This window comes from Petaurus breviceps, unplaced genomic scaffold (genome assembly GCF_028583685.1).
Source record: "Petaurus breviceps papuanus isolate PSGF00001 unplaced genomic scaffold, PetGlider_PUasm1.0 90294, whole genome shotgun sequence".
Lineage (NCBI taxonomy): Eukaryota > Metazoa > Chordata > Mammalia > Diprotodontia > Petauridae > Petaurus > Petaurus breviceps.
This window is the reverse complement of record NW_027187208.1, coordinates 1,454,179-1,472,806: the sequence shown is the minus strand read 5'-3', so window position 1 is coordinate 1,472,806 and position 18,628 is coordinate 1,454,179. Positions and strand designations below refer to the sequence as shown.

Sequence of the window (18,628 nt, the reverse complement as noted above, 5' to 3'; positions counted from 1 at the left end):
TACTGCTTGAGAGGGAGAACTCATTCTCTTAAGGGCCCCCATCATTTCATGTAATAATCTTTAGAACCCAGAATGCTTTCAAACTATCTGGAAAGTAAATCATAATCCACAAAATAGAGAAGTTTTATTAAGTGGACTCAACTGAATTATCATATATATTCTTGGAGATAGAAAACAGATGTGCTATTTTTAAAACCTGAATTTGAACAAACAAGAGATAAATCATAATCAGTTAATAAAAATTCATATTTATCTACCACTGATAAAAGTACTAAAATATAAAAATAAGTATAAAAATGAATTAAAAAGTAATTTTAAATAAATATATTTATAGACTCCTGTCCTTTTCTTTGCAAGGCAATAGGGGTTGTGTCTTGCCCAGGCTCACAAAGCTTGTAAGTGTCAAGTGTCTGAGGCCTGATTTGAACTCAGGTCCTCCTCGCTCCAGGGCCAGTGCTCTATTCACTGCACCACCTAGCCTCCACAGAGAAACAAGGAATATCTCTGCTGGCTATAATGGCACTATCACCTTACTGTGTTTTACTTGTTTGCTTGTTCATTGCCCTTCATTTTTGTTCAACATTAGCCAAAAACATCTAGCTTACACTCCTTCTCTCACAACACTCCTTCTTCCCAAAGTGAAAAAAAAGATAACTCATGGGATCTCTGGGATCCAGTTACCCTCAATAAGCAGTGAATCAGATTTACCAGGACTCTTACCCATACAACCTCTTCCTCCTACTTTCCTCCACTTCCTCCTCATCATCATCTTCACTAACACATCTACAGCACTCTAAGGAATACAAAACATTTTATTTATACTATTTCATATCTTTACAATGACCTTGTGTAGCGGCAAGCACCTGAGCATCCCCAAGGTCACGGCCAACACAGGTTCTTAGATCTGCTTTGATAAAGGAAAGCAATTCAAAATGGGTTAACAAGCTTAATCAGTCAAATATGTATCATTTACCTAGTTCAGGGGAAAAAGGTAAGCACCCCGAACTTCAGAGCATACAGACAGAATTATCAAGACAGAGAAACAGATCGAGTAGACAGTTTCCAAACTGTCCAACCATTATATCCATACCAAATCAACATCTGGGTTTTTCAAAGCCAGGGGGGCCCTGGACAATGGCTTCCAAAGTTTCATCTGATCAAATCACAGAACACTTGTCAAAGTGAGCCCCAAAACAAAGCTACACATCAGGGCTTATATAGCCTTCTCCTAGCTCAGAGAATATAACAACCTTATTGACCCACTGGCCAATCAAGAAGTATCTTCTGAAAAACAAGCCTCCCCACCCCAGGCTCCAGGTGCACTTTAGCCTAGGGGCAGGGAAGATCTTAAAAATTTACATTCCCATTACACCTTGTGAGTTAGTTGCTATTATCATCTCCATTTTGCAGTTGAAGTAAATGAGGCTCAGAAATATTGTTACTTGTAAGGGTCACATAAACAGTAGGTGTCAAAGCAATGATTGGCCTTAGATATCTGTGGTTCCAAGTCCAGCATCCTAGGCAGTGCATCAACTAACTCCATATTCATAAGAGATATTTATGTAGCACATGCTTTCTAAACCTACTTCCCCAAATTTCCCTTTGGATCAGTCAAGTTGATAAGCCAGTCATACTTAATTTGTTCTAGGAAAGAATAATTAGTAAGAATAATTAGCATGAACTTCACCCCAAAGTCTGACATACACTTCCATATGTATAAACAGAGTCCAGAAAAGTGTAGACTCGAGCTTAGAAATCCTCAGGATGCTCATAGTATGTATGGTATAGTTCCCACCCACATGCCTGATGGTCTGTTGGTATAGCATTAAACCTGTATCCAATCTATCTTTGATCCCCATGTAGACATTGCTATCAGCTGTTCCAGGGACATAGTAAGTATGCTATTGAAAGATGGAAAATGCAAAATCCTGCTGACAGTTTGGAACTTGTAGGGTGCTCCTCTGGCCAACGGTAGAGATGGTGAAGAGGTCAAGGCCAAGGTTCTCTTCTCTCCCTACCCAAATGATTCCTTCTCCAGGGATGGGCAGGAATAATCTCTCCTGGCCCATGACTCAATGGAATCCCCAATGCCAACAAGTTCAATGACTTTACACAAGCCCCCAGAGGAGAGAAACAAGTCTGTCAGCTAATCTGCACGGACCTCCTGTAGCACCTAGGTAGATGTTCAACCCTTGTTCACATTTAGTGAGAAACTGAGATGTGTTTTCACCTACTGAATATTTCATGGCTAAGTGAGATAGTGATTTCTTTTTTTTTTTTTTTTAAGCAATTGGGGTTAAGTAACTTGCTCAAGGTTACACGGCCAGTTATTATTTCTGGGTGTGGTGCTGAGTATCTGAGCCCAGATTTGATCCAGGTCATCCCAACACTGGAGCCGGTGCTCTTACTCGCTGAGCCACCTGGCTGCCCCGAGATAGTGATTTCAACCCCGTGCTTACATTTGCATAGTATTATTTCTTTGAATATCAATTAATTGTAGTAATCAAGGCATTCTCGAATTAACTAAGACTTATGAAGTCTTCTGTCCAACTATCACTTTTTTCCAGTTTTTAATCGTTTTTTTAAGTTTTGAGTTCCAAGTTCTATCCTTCCCTCTCTCCTCCTCCCCCCTCCCTGAGAGAGGAGGCAATCAGATATAGGTTGTATATGTGCAATTATGTAAAACATTTCTATATTAGTCATTTTGTATAAGAAGATTCAAATAAAAGAAAAAAAATGAAAGAAAGTGAAAATAGCATGGTTCAGTCTGTGTTCAATCAATATTAGTTCTTTCTCTGGAGCTGGATAGCATGTTACATCATTAGTCCTCTGGGATTATCTTACATAATTGTATTACTGAGAATATCTAAGTCATTCACAGTTCTTCAATGATCAATATCGCTCTTCCTCTGTACAGTGTTTTGGTTCTGTTCACTTCACTATGCATCAGGGCATGAAAAAATTCCAGGTTTGATCAACTATTATGTTTAAAAATCTTTATGCTCACAGAATTGGTAACAAGCCTTCAAAACATCAGTTTGTATTCAAAGCCTCTTTATTCCCAGGGAAAGTTAAAGTACTAAAAATCTAGATATTATATACCTAAAAAACTTATGATCTTCTAAAGCTGTCTTTCATTGTATCACCCCATCGTTTTTGGTGGAATGTAAATGAGTTCAGAAGGCCCTACCACAGGTCAGGCACACGTACTCCACATGAACATTTGGAGTATGTGGTCTCACACTCTGTAATTTGTGTGTTTGTGTATCTCACATTTCCTTAGAGCTACTCCAATTCTGTTTCTCTCATAGAGTGCATACCTTCTTTGACACCGAAATGCCATGCTGGGGGGGTCCCTTGCCAGTATCTCTCATGTCATGCAATTTATTCCAAAGTTCTTCAGAGAAATCTTGAGAGGATCCTTGTATTTCTTCTTCTGACCTCCATATGAGTCTTTGCCTTGTGTGAGTTCTCCCTAAAATAGTCATTTAGGCAAATGTCCTTTTGGCATTCAAATGTGGCCAGCCCAACAGAATTGCACTTTCTACAGTAGAGTTTGAATGCTTGACAGTTTAGCTCTAGAAAGGACCTCAGTGTCTGGTACCTTCTCTTGCTGCGTGACCTTTAGAATATTCCTAGGGAGATTCCATTCAAATGGAAGTGATTCAGTTTCCTGGCATGCCACTGGTATACTGTCTAGGCTTCACAGACATACAACAATGAAGTCAACACAACAGCTCCGTAGACCTTCAGTTTGGTAGGAAAAGGGAAGATTTGGTGGAAAAGAGGGATATGATAAATATCCTCAAATATTTTAAGGGTTATCATGTGGAAAGGGGGACAGTGAGGTGGTGCGGGAGATTGATCACCAGGACTGGAGTCAGAAGGACCTTAGCTCAAATCAGGCCTGAGACACTTACTAGCTGTGTCACTCTGGGCAACTCACCTAACCCTGTTTACTTCAGTTCCTCCTCTGTAAAATTAGCTAGAGAAGGAAATGGCAAACTACTCTAGTATCTTTACCAAGAAAATCCCCAAAACGGGGTCAAAAGAGTTGGGCACAACATAAATGACTGAACAACAACATGATATATGCATATGTGTGTATGTATGCATGTATATACATACATGTGGATATATATATATATATATAATTGTTATTGTTCAGTTGTGTTCAACTCTTCATGACCTCATGTACCATATTGTCCATGAGACTTTCTTGGCAAAGATACTAGAATGATTTGCCATTTCCTTCTCCAGTGGATTAAGGCAAACAGGCTAAGTAACTTGCCCCAGGTCACATAGCCAGCAAGTGTCTGAGGTCACATTTGAACTCACGTCTTCCTGACTCCAGGTTCAGTTCACTAGGCCACCTAGCAACCATATGTGTGTAGATGTATATATTGTCAACAGGCAATCCCAACATCATGAGACTTATATGAAAACCAGGAGAAAAAACATACACATGGAACCAAAAGGGTTCACAGTCCTTACAGAAATTTACATTTTTATAATAGCAGGACAAAGGGAGAAGGGGATACCAGGAAGAGGTGTGACATGGGAGAGGGAATGGTGCAGCAAAGGTAGGAAAGAAGATAAGACCAGCCCCCATGGGGAGGAGAAAGATGATGACAAAAGCCTCATTCTTTTCTCTCAAGAATTTCTAGACTATGAAAATAGGAGGGTCTACCGATCTGCAAAGGAGCCCAGCTGCACAAGCATTATCCCAGCCTGGCACAGACTGGCTGCTACCTGTCTTGCCTCCCAAGGACACACAGGGACTGCAGCTTGGGGTGCAACAAAAAATTATGTCAACTCAGGGACAGCTTCACCCTTGACACATTAAGGGCCTCTGGGTGCTTTGGCTCCAGTGTTGCTGGAAAATATGACTACTCAAAAAGACAAGTTCAGGAGGCACTTAATAGTCTTTAATATCTTATATACAGTTATGTTCATATTTCTATACATATATCTTTATATACACATATAATATGTACACATGTGATCACCTGACATAATATGTACACAGTTAATTAAAAAAGCTGTTCTCCTAATTATGTTGGTCTGGTTGGACAGACTTCCTTGAGAAGGTTTCTTCAAGGTAGGATGCAAACAGAAATAATGTTCGTAATCTTGAACTGGGATGTAAGGTCATTTACTTAGCAGCAAAGTGTTGGAGAAGGGATATTGCCTGAGGTGTAGGACTGGTCTGGGTAGAGGTTTAGAAGTGGAAAATAATGAGAAGTAAAGGATTAAAGATAAAATTTCTTGCTAAGTGGTATTAGATAGCCTAAGGAGTGACTATCTTGTAGTTTAAGGAGGTTCTGGATTTGGAGGGCATAGGGAGAGGCTGTATGTATTTATATGTGTATTTGAGTATGAGTATATAGACAATGTTTGTATGGAGAGTAATTTTTCAATAACTCCCTTGGAAAAATGCAACATTAATGGAATTAATTATCCCTATTTCCAAGATAATTATCCCTTTCTCATGACCTGGGGGCTTCAGTTTTGATTATAGAACTCTCCATTCCTAATTCCCCCTTCCTCATTTCCCTCTTGCCCAGGATTTGGCTTATGCTCAAGTGTTTTCTTTCCTCCCTCCCATCCCCAGAACCATCCTGGCTATAGGGACTCATAGGGGTCAAGCCATTAGCTTCCAGGCCTCATGTGGATAAACCACCTCATATCCCTATGGACCCTAAGAAAGAAGATCTAGAGTCCATAAATACCTCCATGCCAGAGGTGTTGCTGCTACAACAGAATCTTGATGATCTGTCCTTGTGAATCTTGGGAGAAGGGACAGGAGGAAGCACAGCAGAAAGAGTCTGGGTTTGGGAATTAAGAATCCATCCTGGCTCGGTAACCAGGGATAAGATGAGGGCTAAATGGGGGAAAATCCCTTGTGTAAGAATCTAGAATTGTTTCTCTATTTCAGATTGTGCCATGGGTTGCTCAGTGTCCAATACTTAGCATGATTCAGAGACGTGAATAAGAAATGACCAGGCCATGTCGGTAGTTCAAGAAAGAAAGATGAACTCCATTTATTGATTCTTAGGACAAGGTTTTTATAGAACAAGGAGACAAAGGAAGGGGACTCAAGTATTCTTATCTTAGTCTGTCATATCCTGGAAGTAGCATGACCTTAAGGCTTTTGTTCTCTAGGTGCCAGAAAGTCTTAGGGAAAGTCAGTTAACTCCTTTCATATGCAGTCACATTACAAAGGATGCTCTAGAGAACTGCCTTCAAGCCCAGAAACCAAAGGCCCTCAAGTACATCTGCATAGGAATGTATGATCACCTAAGAATTCAAATATTTTGTTTTTGAACAACTAAAGTCTTGAGTCAGAGCCTACTGGTCTCAGAACTCAAACACCATCCTTTTAAGTGTAACCCATAAGAAAGAACTCAGGAGCTAACTTAACCAAAAGTCGCATCGCAGCAAGGAGCTCTTTGATATCAAAAGTCCACTATTATCTGAGCCCTGGATCAGGCTTCTTTGGCTCCCCACAAGATTGTAACCAGCTATGATTAGAGCACTTTTGCTAGTGACTTCTCCCGCTAAACTCTGATTGAGTGGGGAAAGAGGGAAAGGATAAGACTGTACAGGAACCTTAGGACCTCGCCAGACAGACATGGAATCCAATGGTGTCTAGCATGTTAACAATAAGGGATTTAGAAGCAACCTCGTCCCTTCTATACAATCCCAGTTCTTGCCCTGCACTGGTCTCTGTTTGTCAATGATTCACTAACCATGATGGGTATTTAAAACCACCCTGCTCCCATTAGTGATGGCTGCACCATCAAAGGAAAAGTCCCTGCCTTTTTGATGCTTGAGTTCTCTTATGTGTTACCCAATAATCTATGCCACTGTCCAGAAGGACACTGGAGCCTGAAAAATGTTATTGAAGTCTAGAGTATAGAATCTATTTGAGAAGGTTTAAAGATGTAGTTTAGGTGGAAAGAAAGGAGAAAGGGAAATAGGCACCAGGAATAGATCCAAAGGAAATGATGATAATAATGACTAAAATTTATTTAGCGCTATGCCAGCCACTGTGTTAAGGGCATTATGGTTATTAACCCCTTTGATCCTCACAATAGCCCTGGGAGGTAAGTGATATTATTATCCCTATTTTACAGATGAGGAAATTGAGGCAAATAGAAGTTAAGTGACTTGCTAAGGATCACACAGCTAGTTAATATCTGAGGTTAGATTTGAACTCAGGTCTTCAGAATCCAGGCCTGGTGCCCTATCCATTGTACCACCCTGCTGTGAAGACATAAAGAAACAGGGTAGAGAGAGAAAAGAATCACTGGAGAAAGATTGATGTATAGAAATGGAAATGTAATTAGTCATGTAGCAGAAATGGGGGACACCAGGAATTAGTACTTCATTAGGGAGAGTGGCAATTTGTTTGGTACTAGTATCAGAGACTAGGACTCAGACAGATTTTGTTGCTGAACTAGGAATCCCCAAAGAAAACAAAAGATGCTTTGGAAAGCTAAGAAAACTTCAAAGAATGAACCACCTCCCCTCCCCATTTCCCAGTCTAAGGACCCTAGGAGCAGAAGGCACCTCCTGTGCCCCACTAAGTGATAATTACATCTTTTGCTAAACACACATTCTCACCCCACATACACCTTGGTGTCGAGTTTAATAAGTTAATGTAAAAAGAAGTAAAATTTCTAACCAGAATTAGTCTCCCCTCTGATTCTATCCATTCCCAGCAACATCTCCACTTCTGGAACTTTTAGCATATTCCAACTATAGAACTTAAAAGCTGTAAGATGATTAGATTGAACCCCTTCCTTTCACAGATGGGGGAAAATACATAAGATCATCAGGTGGCTTGCCAATGGGAAGCACCTACATTTCTACTTCTTTTCAAGATGCTCCTTCCAGAAATGGGTCATTATAACCAAAGAGAGTCAGCTGTGGCCCCAGTGTTGTTCAGGAGAAATGTCATCTCATCTTGGTGAATCCTACAACAACCACAATTTCTGATCTATTGACTCCTACACTGGCCCTGCAGCAGAAGGCTGATCAGCTCACAATCTATTCCATGGCATCTGTACAGAATAACTCTGCTGCCACACTCTCTGAGTTCATCCTCATCTGCTTCCCTGGCTTCCAAAGCTGGCAGCGCTGGCTCTCCCTGCCCCTGAGCCTGCTCTTCCTCCTGGCCATGGGGGCCAATGCCACCCTCCTAGTCACCATCCGACTGGAGGCCTCTCTGCATGAGCCCATGTACTACCTGCTCAGCCTGCTCTCCCTGCTGGACATCGTCCTCTGCCTCACTGTCATCCCCAAGGTCCTGCTCATCTTCTGGTTTGATGTCAGGGCTATTGGTTTCTCTGCCTGTTTCCTCCAAATGTTTGTCATGAACAGTTTCCTAACCATGGAGTCCTGCACCTTCATGGTTATGGCATATGACCGCTATGTGGCCATCTGCCACCCCCTGAGATATCCATCCATCATCACTAACCACTTTGTGGCCAAGGCAGCTGTTTTTGTCATAGCTCGGAATGCCCTCTTTTCCCTCCCCGTCCCCATCCTCTCTGCCCGACTACAATACTGTGCAGGGAACACCATCAAGAATTGCATCTGCACCAACCTATCTGTTTCCACACTTTCCTGTGATGACATCACTTTCAACCGACTCTATCAGTTAGTGGCTGGTTGGACCCTGCTGGGCTCTGATCTCATCCTCATCATCTTCTCCTATACCTTCATCCTTCGAACTGTGCTGAGGATCAAGGCAGAGGGGGCTGCAGCCAAGGCCCTGAGCACCTGTGGCTCCCACTTCATCCTCATCCTCTTCTTCAGCACCATCCTGCTGGTCCTGATTATCACCAATGTGGCCAGAAAGAGAATCCCAGCAGATGTCCCTATTCTGCTCAATATCTTGCACCACCTCATCCCCCCAGCCATGAATCCCATCGTCTATGGTGTGAGAACCAAGGAAATCAAGCAGGGGATCCAGAGGTTGCTGAGGAGGCTGCTAGATGTATAAGGGGCCACACTCCTGCCCTAGTACACAGACCTTAAAGTGAGAAGCAGCTTAGTGTTTTTTGGGTTGAGATTTTTATTGTTGTTTGCTTTTTAGTCTAGGGCTGAGTTTTCTAATCCTTGTTTTCTCTTAAATCCAAAATGAATGTGTAAATATTCCTTCCTTTCCTGGGCTTCAGTTCTCCCATTTCCAATGGGTGCTCATTGCTAGGAGGTGAGAGGAAAGATAACTGACTGAAATGGCTCCTGACCATCAGGGTGAGAGCCACTGACCAAAGTCTTCTGGGTGAAGTTTCCTTGTTCTTGAGGCAGGCAGCATGATAATTTAACTAGTGGCCAGTTTGGGAGACTCCTCTCTGTGGGACAGTGAGACAAAAATAAAATTGTTGTTATAGTAGATGTATTCGACAAGAATATTCGACTTCAAATCCTATCTCAGGCACTTAGTTTTGTGACTCCAGGCCAGTCACTTAACCTCTGTCTACCTCAGTTTCTCTATCTATAAAATGGGGAAAATAATAGCACCTACCTCCTAGAATTGTTGTGAGGATCAAATGAGATAATATTTGTGAAGAACTTTGCAGACTTTAAAGTTCTATATAAATGCTAGCTTTAAATGTGTCATTATCATTACAAAGATGAAATCACTCTACATTCTAGTCACATTAAACTACCAATCACTTCTAAAACTACATCCATGTGTTTTGTACAAGCTTTTTACCCCAGCCCAGAACATTTCCTTTCTCATTCCTGTCTCCCATAAACTTTGTCTTCATTGAAGGCTAAACTCAGATGTCTGTCACCTCCTTCAGTAAGCTTTTTGTGATCCCTTATTTTTAGCCCTCTCTCCCTCCTAGGTTTTCCTTATACGATGCTTCTCTGTGCACATGTTCTATCTCTACTGTTTGTGTCTTTGAATTCCCAGAGCCTAACACAGTGCATGGCACACAGTAAGTTTAACAAATGTTTGTCTAATTGAATAGGATTATTTTAATTCTACTAATTTGGCATTTGTGATTATTAATTCAGACATTTTCTGGAAGTTTAAACTGAATGGTCAAGACATAAAGAATCGTTAAACAATAGATGCCTTTCCATAAATAACAGAGAAAACGTTTCAGTTACTTAAGAAAAAAATACTCTCTACAGCTTCAAATTCTATCTAATCCACTTTGTACAAGAATAGAGATCATGAGAAACCAGGTTGCCCAGGTTGTCTTTTGATATTCCCAGATCAGCCTTGCCCTTTTCATTTTGGCACCAAGAGATGGTTTAGGGGCAAGTATATTTGCAATCATATTGGGTTTTATCATTTGGAGATACAGTCTGAACACCTTTCTATCCCATGGGAAACTGGGATGATTCTGTATTTTATGAATTTCTCATTACTCTCCTGGAACAAATAGATATTTTCACCCTATGTTGCCTTATAAGGAAAAGGTAATTTCTAGATTTATTCTTCTTGCAGTAGGATATGACTCTTCAATTAGCACCTTCACTATTCATCTCCTCCAAAAAAAATTGAACACATCCCCAAATCTGATCTTCTTTAGCTCCTCTCTCTCACCTTTGTAGCAAATAGAACAACCTGGAGACTGGAAATGTCATCTGTTTTGTTTCCCATCTTTTTCCTGGTGATACCTAGAAATATGTTGACCTTTTTGACCAAAGTGGGACAAAGAGAAAGTCCCAAGGATACAATTTACAATGACTCCCTCGATGATTTATAATTGAAATCTCAAATACATCATATAATCATGGGTGCCACAGTGGATAGAGTGCTGGATCAGGAATCAGGAAGATCTGAATTCAAGTACAGCCTCACACACTTACTAGTTGTGTAACCTTGGACAGTTAAGTTAAGTCACTTAACTTCTGTTTGTCTGTTTCCTCGTTTGTAAAATAGGGGTAATAATAGCACCTACCTCCCAGGGTTGTTGTGTGGAAAAAATGAGATGATAATTGTAAAGTGTTTGTCAGAATCCATAGCAAATAATAAGTGCTATATAAATTTTGGCTTTTATATTCTAAGCATTTTATGAATCACCTTTCACTTAGATACTTTACCATATAAATACAATACAGCACCATTTATATTGTTGCATTGTTTGTATTTTATTTATTTCTTGCTTGTATTTATGCAGCATCACTCCCTAATTTTTCACATTTTCGCATTTGCTCTAGGATAGCACATATACCCTATAAACTTATTCTTCTAAATCATGGAGAAAAATGGAGGGGGCATGTCTAGGTGGCACAGTGAATAAAGCACTGGCCCTGGAGTCAGGAGGACCTGAGTTCAAATCTGGCCTCAAACACAACACAAAACTAGCCATGTGACCTTGGGCAAGTCACAACCCCAATTGCCCTCCAAAAAGCAAAAAACAAAAAATTATGGAGGACAAGATTCATAGAACAATATCACCTCAGAGATCAGCTATTCCAAAGGTATCTGAGCAGCCTAATACCCTGAAAACTGGTTATTCATTATCTACTTGAGAACTTCCACCAACAGAGAACTCATTCCTTAAGCGCCAAAGATTTAGAGATGGAAGGGGCCTTCTGCCAAGAGGTCACCTGTTCCAAGCCCTTCACATTACAAAAATAAAAACAAACCCAGAAAAGTTGACTAACTTTTCTAAATCCATTCAGGCATAAAATGGAGTGAGATCTGAACTCAGTTTCTCTGACTCTAAATGCATTACCAGATGAGACATCTTATACCAATTTTGCACACTTTTGAATTTTTGAGAAGTCTTTACAATTTTGAAGAATCTATTTCCCCGCAAACTAAAGCAAGTAATTTACCAAAAGTTTGTGACTTAATTTCATGAAAATCCTATTCTATATGTTGGTTGGGTTACCAGACTAGTCCACCAAAGCCTACCCTACTAAACTCTTAATTTAATTCATCTATAATATTCCTAAGTGAGAGTGTGAGTAGTTCTGGATCCTGGGAGTAGGGGCCTTGCCATGAAGAATAGAAGAGATAGCAGTCAGCATGGCACAGTTTGCTCCCAGGGAAGCTGAGGTTGGTGGATCTCTTGACCTTGGGAGGTATGAGTTTCAAATGAGCTAAATCTAATGTGTATTTGCACTGTTTGGCTTTAATTTGGTGAGCCTCTGAGAACACTAGATTGTTCAATGAGGATTAAATTGGCCCATGTAAAAATCACAAAAGGTCAAAGTTCTCAACCTGATTAGAGTGGGACCAGACCATGAATAGCCCTTTCCCTTCATGCCTTGGATAAATAGGAAGACAAAGGCTTTAAAAAAAAGAATGGAAGGAACGAAAGAAGAATGTCTTCTTCCAAGGTATAGGGTTTACTATATTCAAAATTTTGAAATAAGCAACTTTTTTCATATCTTTCTAGTTCCTTTTCCTATTTCCTAGTGCATTTTTCCTTGGTACCTGGTGTCTTCATCTTGCTATAAACTCCAGTGGTGGAAATTCCTCTGAGTTAGAGCTACCTATCCTCATGGTTCTTCAAGTTATCAAGTTTCATACCTTCTCTGTTCTACCAAATCAAAATTTATATTCTCTTAGTAGCACTGGTGTTAACTAAAAGGAAAGCAGTCCATTAAATTAATGCACACTGATGGTGTGAATGACTCACTGAATGCCCCCTTAGCCTTCCCAAAGGTACTTGCTTTAAAAAAAAAAAAAAGCTGATAGGTGGCAAAGTGGATAGAGTGCTGGACCTGGATTCAGGAAGACCTGAATTCAAATCCTAATTTGCTAATTGGTCACTTAACCTCCTTCAGCCTCTGTCTTCTCACCTGATTCTGCATCCTTTTCTGTGGACTAAAGTCACCTATTTTATCATGGGAGCTGATCTATTTGTGGTAACACAATAAAATTCAAAATGATCTTCATGGGGAGACATTTGAAGGCCAGTACTCTCTTATTTTCTTCCAGCCAAGTTATTTTGAATAAAGGGAAGATTTGGAAGCTCCCTTCTACCACCTGTCATCAATTTCTGTCACTGAACTTCTTTTTATAGGCATTAGATTTTGGCCCATTTGCAGACTGGTCAAGACTAATACCATCTGGGTTCATTTAACCTTTACATCATGCCCAGCTTAACTGTTAACTCCATAGGCTTCTTGCTGTCCTCAAAATGCTATTACTTGCAAGTTGACCCCCAGACCTAAGGGCAATCAAAGTCCTTCCTTTTACAGATTTAAATATCTATCCAGATGTCAAGAGAAAAGTTATAATTTTACCAATAAGGGAATGGTTATTTCATGTGACATATATTTCAGTTAAATTTACCAAAAAATTATTAAGTAGGAGAGGCAACCTGACCCAAGTTGGCCATAGAGTCAGAAAGACTGGAGTTCAAGTCTTATCTATCTCACTTATGAACTCTTTAGTGCTAGGCAAATCATTTCACCATTCTGAGAAGCAGATTCCTTGTCTGCAAAGTGGTGGTAATAATAGCACAACTCTTACAGAGTTGTTTTGAGGATCAGTTTGAGTAATGCTGATTGGTGTGTGTGTGTGTCTTTTTTTTGGGGGGGGGCTTTTTGGAGGGCAATTGGGTTTAAGTAACTTGCCCCAGGATACACAGCTAGTTTGTGTGTGTGTGTGTGTGTGTGTGTGTGTGTGTGTGTGTGTTGATGGGTGTGGGTATGGGTGTGGGTGTTAAGTGTCTGAGGATGGAACCGAACTCGGGTCCTCCTGACTCCAGGGCCGGCGCTTTACTCACTGTGTCACCTAGTCTCCCCTTAAGTGTCTGAGACTGTATTTGAACTTGGGTCCTCCTGACTCCAGGGCCAGTGCTCTATTCACTGCACCACCTAGCTGCCCCGGTGTGTGTGTCTTAACCCTACAGGACAGATAGGTGGCACAGTAGACACAATGCCAGACCTGAAGTCAGGAAGACTCCTCTTCTGAATTCAAATGAGACATCACACACTTAATAGTTGTGTGATTCTGGACAAGTCATTTAAACTTGTTTGCCTAATTTCCTCATCTGGAAAATGAGCCAGAGAAGAAAATGGTAAACCATTCCAGTACCTTTGCCAAGAAAACCCCAAATGGGGTCACAAAGACTCAGACACAAATGAAAATGACTAAAGAACCACAACTTTCCCCTACACTAGCTTGTAAACTACTTGAGGACAGGATGGAAGAAGTTGAAAGAAGACAACTCTGAAAAAGAGATGATTCTAAGTGAAAGCTACTTTCAAATATTTGGAGTTATGGTCAGGAGGAAGAGAGATTAGACTTGTTCCACTTAGCCCCAGAACCAGGAGCAATGGGTACAAGATGAAGAGAAGCAAATTTGGGCTCTGTAACAAGAAATATTTCCCAATAATTACAATTATTCTGAAATGGAAAGGACAATCTCGAGAGGTGGTGGGCTCTTCCTCCTTGGAGGTTTCCAGTTCAAGGTCAGATGACCATTTGTTAGGTATGTTTTAATGAGAATTCCTTTCAAATGTGGATTGAATGAAATGATTGCTGAGCTCCCTTCCAACTGTCAAATTGTATGATTCTGCATATTCCATTATTTATCTCATTTTTCTTTTTTTTAGTGTTATAAATTTAATAACCCTTTATATATTATGAACCATACATTGTCAGCGTACATAATCATCCAGTGTAAAGGTCCAAAAAAAGTTCTGTGAATTGAATTCTCTTTGATTTAAGTGGTTTGAATGGGAAAATTGGAGTATCAGACCTCAGAGATTAGAAGAAATCTGTTCCCACTTACATCTTCCATATCTGATGATATTTGATTGAATTTCTCCTCCCGACTTTTTTTTGGTAGCTATGTTGCAATTCTTTTTTTTAATTAAATTTTATATCTATTTTTAGTTTACATCATTTACACAAGATTTTGAGTTACAAATTTTCTCCCCATCTTTCCCTTACCCACCACCCCCAAACAGTGATCTCACTGTATACCCCCTCCCCTCCCTCTGACTTTCCAGTAGGGCAAGATGGATCTCCATCCCCCAGTGCATATAAATCGTATTTCCCAGTTACATGTAAAAATAATAATATATATATATATTTAAACATTTGATTTTAAAACTTTGAATTCCAGATTCTTTCCCTTCCCCCCTTGTTACCCACCATTACTGGGAAGACAAGCAATTCAATGTAGGTTGTACACGTGTAGCTATGTATTTCTATAGTGGATATATTGTGAAAGACTGACTATATTTCCCTCCATCCTATCGCACCCCCGACTTGTTCTATTCTCTACTTTGACCCTGTCCCTTTTCAAAAGTGTGTGCTTCTACCTACCCTTCCCCCAACTTGCCCTCCCCTCCATCGTCCCCCCTCTCATCCCCTTCCCCCCTGCTCTCCTATAGGATGAGATACCCTGTTTAGTGTGCTTATCATTCCCTCCCTAAGACAAATTCAATGAGAGTAAGGTTGACCCATTCCATTTTGCCTTCCTATTCTTCCCCTCCATTGTAACAGTTTTCCCTTGCCTCTTCTATATGGGTAATTTACCCCATTCGGTCTCTCACCATCTCCTCTCATTATATTCCTCTCACCTCTCAATTTCAGCTTTTAAGGCTCATCCCTTCCTATTCAATTGAGCCTGTGCCCTCTGTCTATGTATACCTATATACATATATACCCACACTCACATATATATTCATATACTCATATACCCACCTATATAGGCATATATATGTATGTACACACACATACATATATATATGTACATTTATATTCCCTTCAACTATCCTCATACGAAAAAGTTTCATAAGTTACAATTATTGTTTTTCCATGTAGGAATGTAAATAGCTCAAATTTGATAAGTTCCTTATGATTTCTTTTCCCTGTTTACGTCCTCATGCTTCTCTTGCTTCTTGTATTTAAATGTCAAATTTTCTGTTCAACTCTGGTTTTTTCATCAAGAATGCTTGAAAGTCTTCTATTTCATTGAACGACCATATTTTCCCCTGAAATATGATACTCAGTTTTGCTGGTTAAGTGATTCTTGGTTTTAATCCCAGCTCCTTTGACCTCCAGAATATCATATTCCAAGCCCTTTGATCCGTCAATGTAGAAGCTGCCAGATCCTGTGTTATCCTAATTATGTTTACACGGTATTCAAATTTTTTCTTCTTGGCTACTTGTAAAATTTTCTCCTTGATCTGGGACCTCTGGAACCTGGCTATAATATTCCAAAGAGTTTTCTTTTGGGGATCTTTTTTAAGAGGTGATTTTTAAGATTCTTTCGATCTCTATTTTGCCCTCTGGTTCTAAAACATCAGGGCAATTTTCCTTGAGAATTTCTTGAAAGATGATTTCTAGGTTCTTTTTTTGATCATGGCTTTCAAGTAGTCCAATAATTTTTAAATGATCTCTCCTGGATCTATTTTCCAGGTCAGTGGTTTTTCCAATGAGATGTTTCACATTGCCTTATATCTTTTCATTTTTTTGGATCTGTTTAATAGTATCTTGATTTCTCATAAAGTCACTAGCTTCCATTTGCTCCAATCTAATTCTGAAGGAATGATTCTCTTCAGTGAGCTTTTGAGATTCTTTTTCCATCTGGTTAATTCAGCTTTTTAGACATTCTTCTCCTCATTGGCTTTTTGAGCCTCATTTGCCATTTGAGTTAGTCTATTTTTAAGGTGTTATTTTCTTCAGTCAGGTTGTTGACTCACTTTTCATGATATTCTTGCATCATTCTCATTTCTCTTCCCAATTTTTCCTTCACTTCTCTTATTTCATTTTCAAAATCCTTCTTAAACTCCTCTATGTCCTGTAACCAGTTCATATTTTTCTTGGAAACTTTTGATGCAGGAGTTCTGACTTTATTGTCTTCCTCCCTTTATATATTTTGATACTTTTTGTCCCCAAAAAAGGAATGCAAAGTTGGATTGCTGTGCTTGTTTTGCTTCCTTTGCTTGCTCATGTTGCCACTCAATTACTTGACTTTTGAGCTTTTTGCCACAGTAGAACTCTGCTTCCAGAGAGGAGAGCTTTGTCCCAAATCCCTGGGGTTTTCTCAACTGCTGGAACTATTAGTTGGCTGCCCTCTCTGATGCCTCCACAGGCTCTGGCACCTGGTCACACACCCCAGGACCTCCACCCTAGACAGTGATCCAGATCCAAGCAGGTTAACCCAAGAGCAACTAACCCTCAGAATGGATTCTTGGTCTCCCTACGATCTGTAGCCAGGAGCTTTGACGCAGCCACGAGGTGGCAGCCACAGCACATCAGCTGATTCTCCCTGGGGGGGAACAGAGGCCAGACCACACTCTCAATCCCCCTTTTCCCAGAGTCTACACTGACCTTTTACTTTGCCTTTGGCATTTATGGGTTGATAATTCTGGAAACCACCACAGCTGCTGATGATCCACTCTCCGGAAGTCCCTTTAGCAGTGGCTGGTCAGGGCTGCCCTGAGGCTAAAACAACAGGCTCAAGTGGGCCTGGACTCTGCTCCTAACATGCTGCAATGGACCCTTCTTTTAGGGCTGTGGGGCTGCTTTCAGCAGGAGATTTGTTACTCTCTGAAACTTTGAGGTTCTGTAGCTCTAAAGTTTGTTTAGAGTCATATTTTATAGGTATTTGAGGTGGATATGGGGGGAGTTCAGGGAGTTTTCCTCCTTCTACGCCTCCATCTTGGCTCTGCCCATTTATCTCATCAAGATTAAAATTTTAATTTAACACAACCTGAGTTTTTAATGTAATTTTTGTTCTCTTCTCTTGCCTTTTTTTTTTTTTAGTTTAAATCCAGGTTTTGCCGGTAAGTTATGTCTTCCATTCTCTGTCAGACTGAAGGACAGTTTCAACATGTATATTACTTCTCGGTAGTACAGAGAGCAAATGGAGAAATAGAAGCCAGAAGTAACATTTAAATATGAAAAAAACAAACAATAGGTGTACAGATAGAGGGACAGAGCATCTAGGAAGAAAAAGAATATCTGGTATCTGTGGCATGTTAGTAGAGAATGTTCAGCATAAGAGCCTAGATCCAAGTCTCAAAAAAAGAGTTTGCAGGGACACAGCTCCTTATAGATAAACTAACACAGTTTGGGCATATCCTGCTATGAGAAGCTGAGTCTTCAAGAGAAAGTCAAGTATTTTCAGAAATTATCTGAAAGTACTAAGAATTTAACAATATCAGATTCAAATCTGTCTACATAGTGTATAATTAATTACTGGGAGCCAACAAGCAATCTGTGTAAGGATCTGATTGTAATGGTTTTTATTAATAATCTTTATTTATAAACTCCTAAAACAGCAGAAAGAATCTGCATGGCCTAAGACCATTTCACTAACTAAGCTAAAACAGGTTGTTCATATCAATGAAAGGCATCCCAAGGCACTCCTACTGTTTGTTCAGTTTCCATGTCCCTATTCTAAGACTGCTGAGAATCATGAAAAACAGTTTACAAAATCAAACTGAAGTTTTATTTGATATATTTATACTATGTTTCTTTAGTGGGCCCTCCTGCAAAACAGTCCTTCTAGTCTCCCCTTATAGGCTTCCTATGTCATTCCTCACACCATCTATTCCAAATCTTCCTATTTCTTCTCTCCCTCACAACTTGTTACTCCAGCCTCCCTTACCAATATGCCCTAAACCACACACACACACACACACACACACACACACACACACACACACACAC

General features: G+C 40.1%; 1 protein-coding gene across 1 annotated transcript; it reads left to right on the top strand.

Annotated features, from left to right (window-relative positions):
- Positions 1-8,062: 8,062 nt before the first annotated feature.
- On the top strand, positions 8,063-9,013 carry LOC138176945 (olfactory receptor 56A4). The gene has a single exon (XM_069107882.1). The coding sequence runs from the start codon at positions 8,063-8,065 to the stop codon at positions 9,011-9,013; it is 951 nt and encodes a 316-aa protein (XP_068963983.1).
- The last annotated feature ends 9,615 nt before the right edge of the window (positions 9,014-18,628 follow it).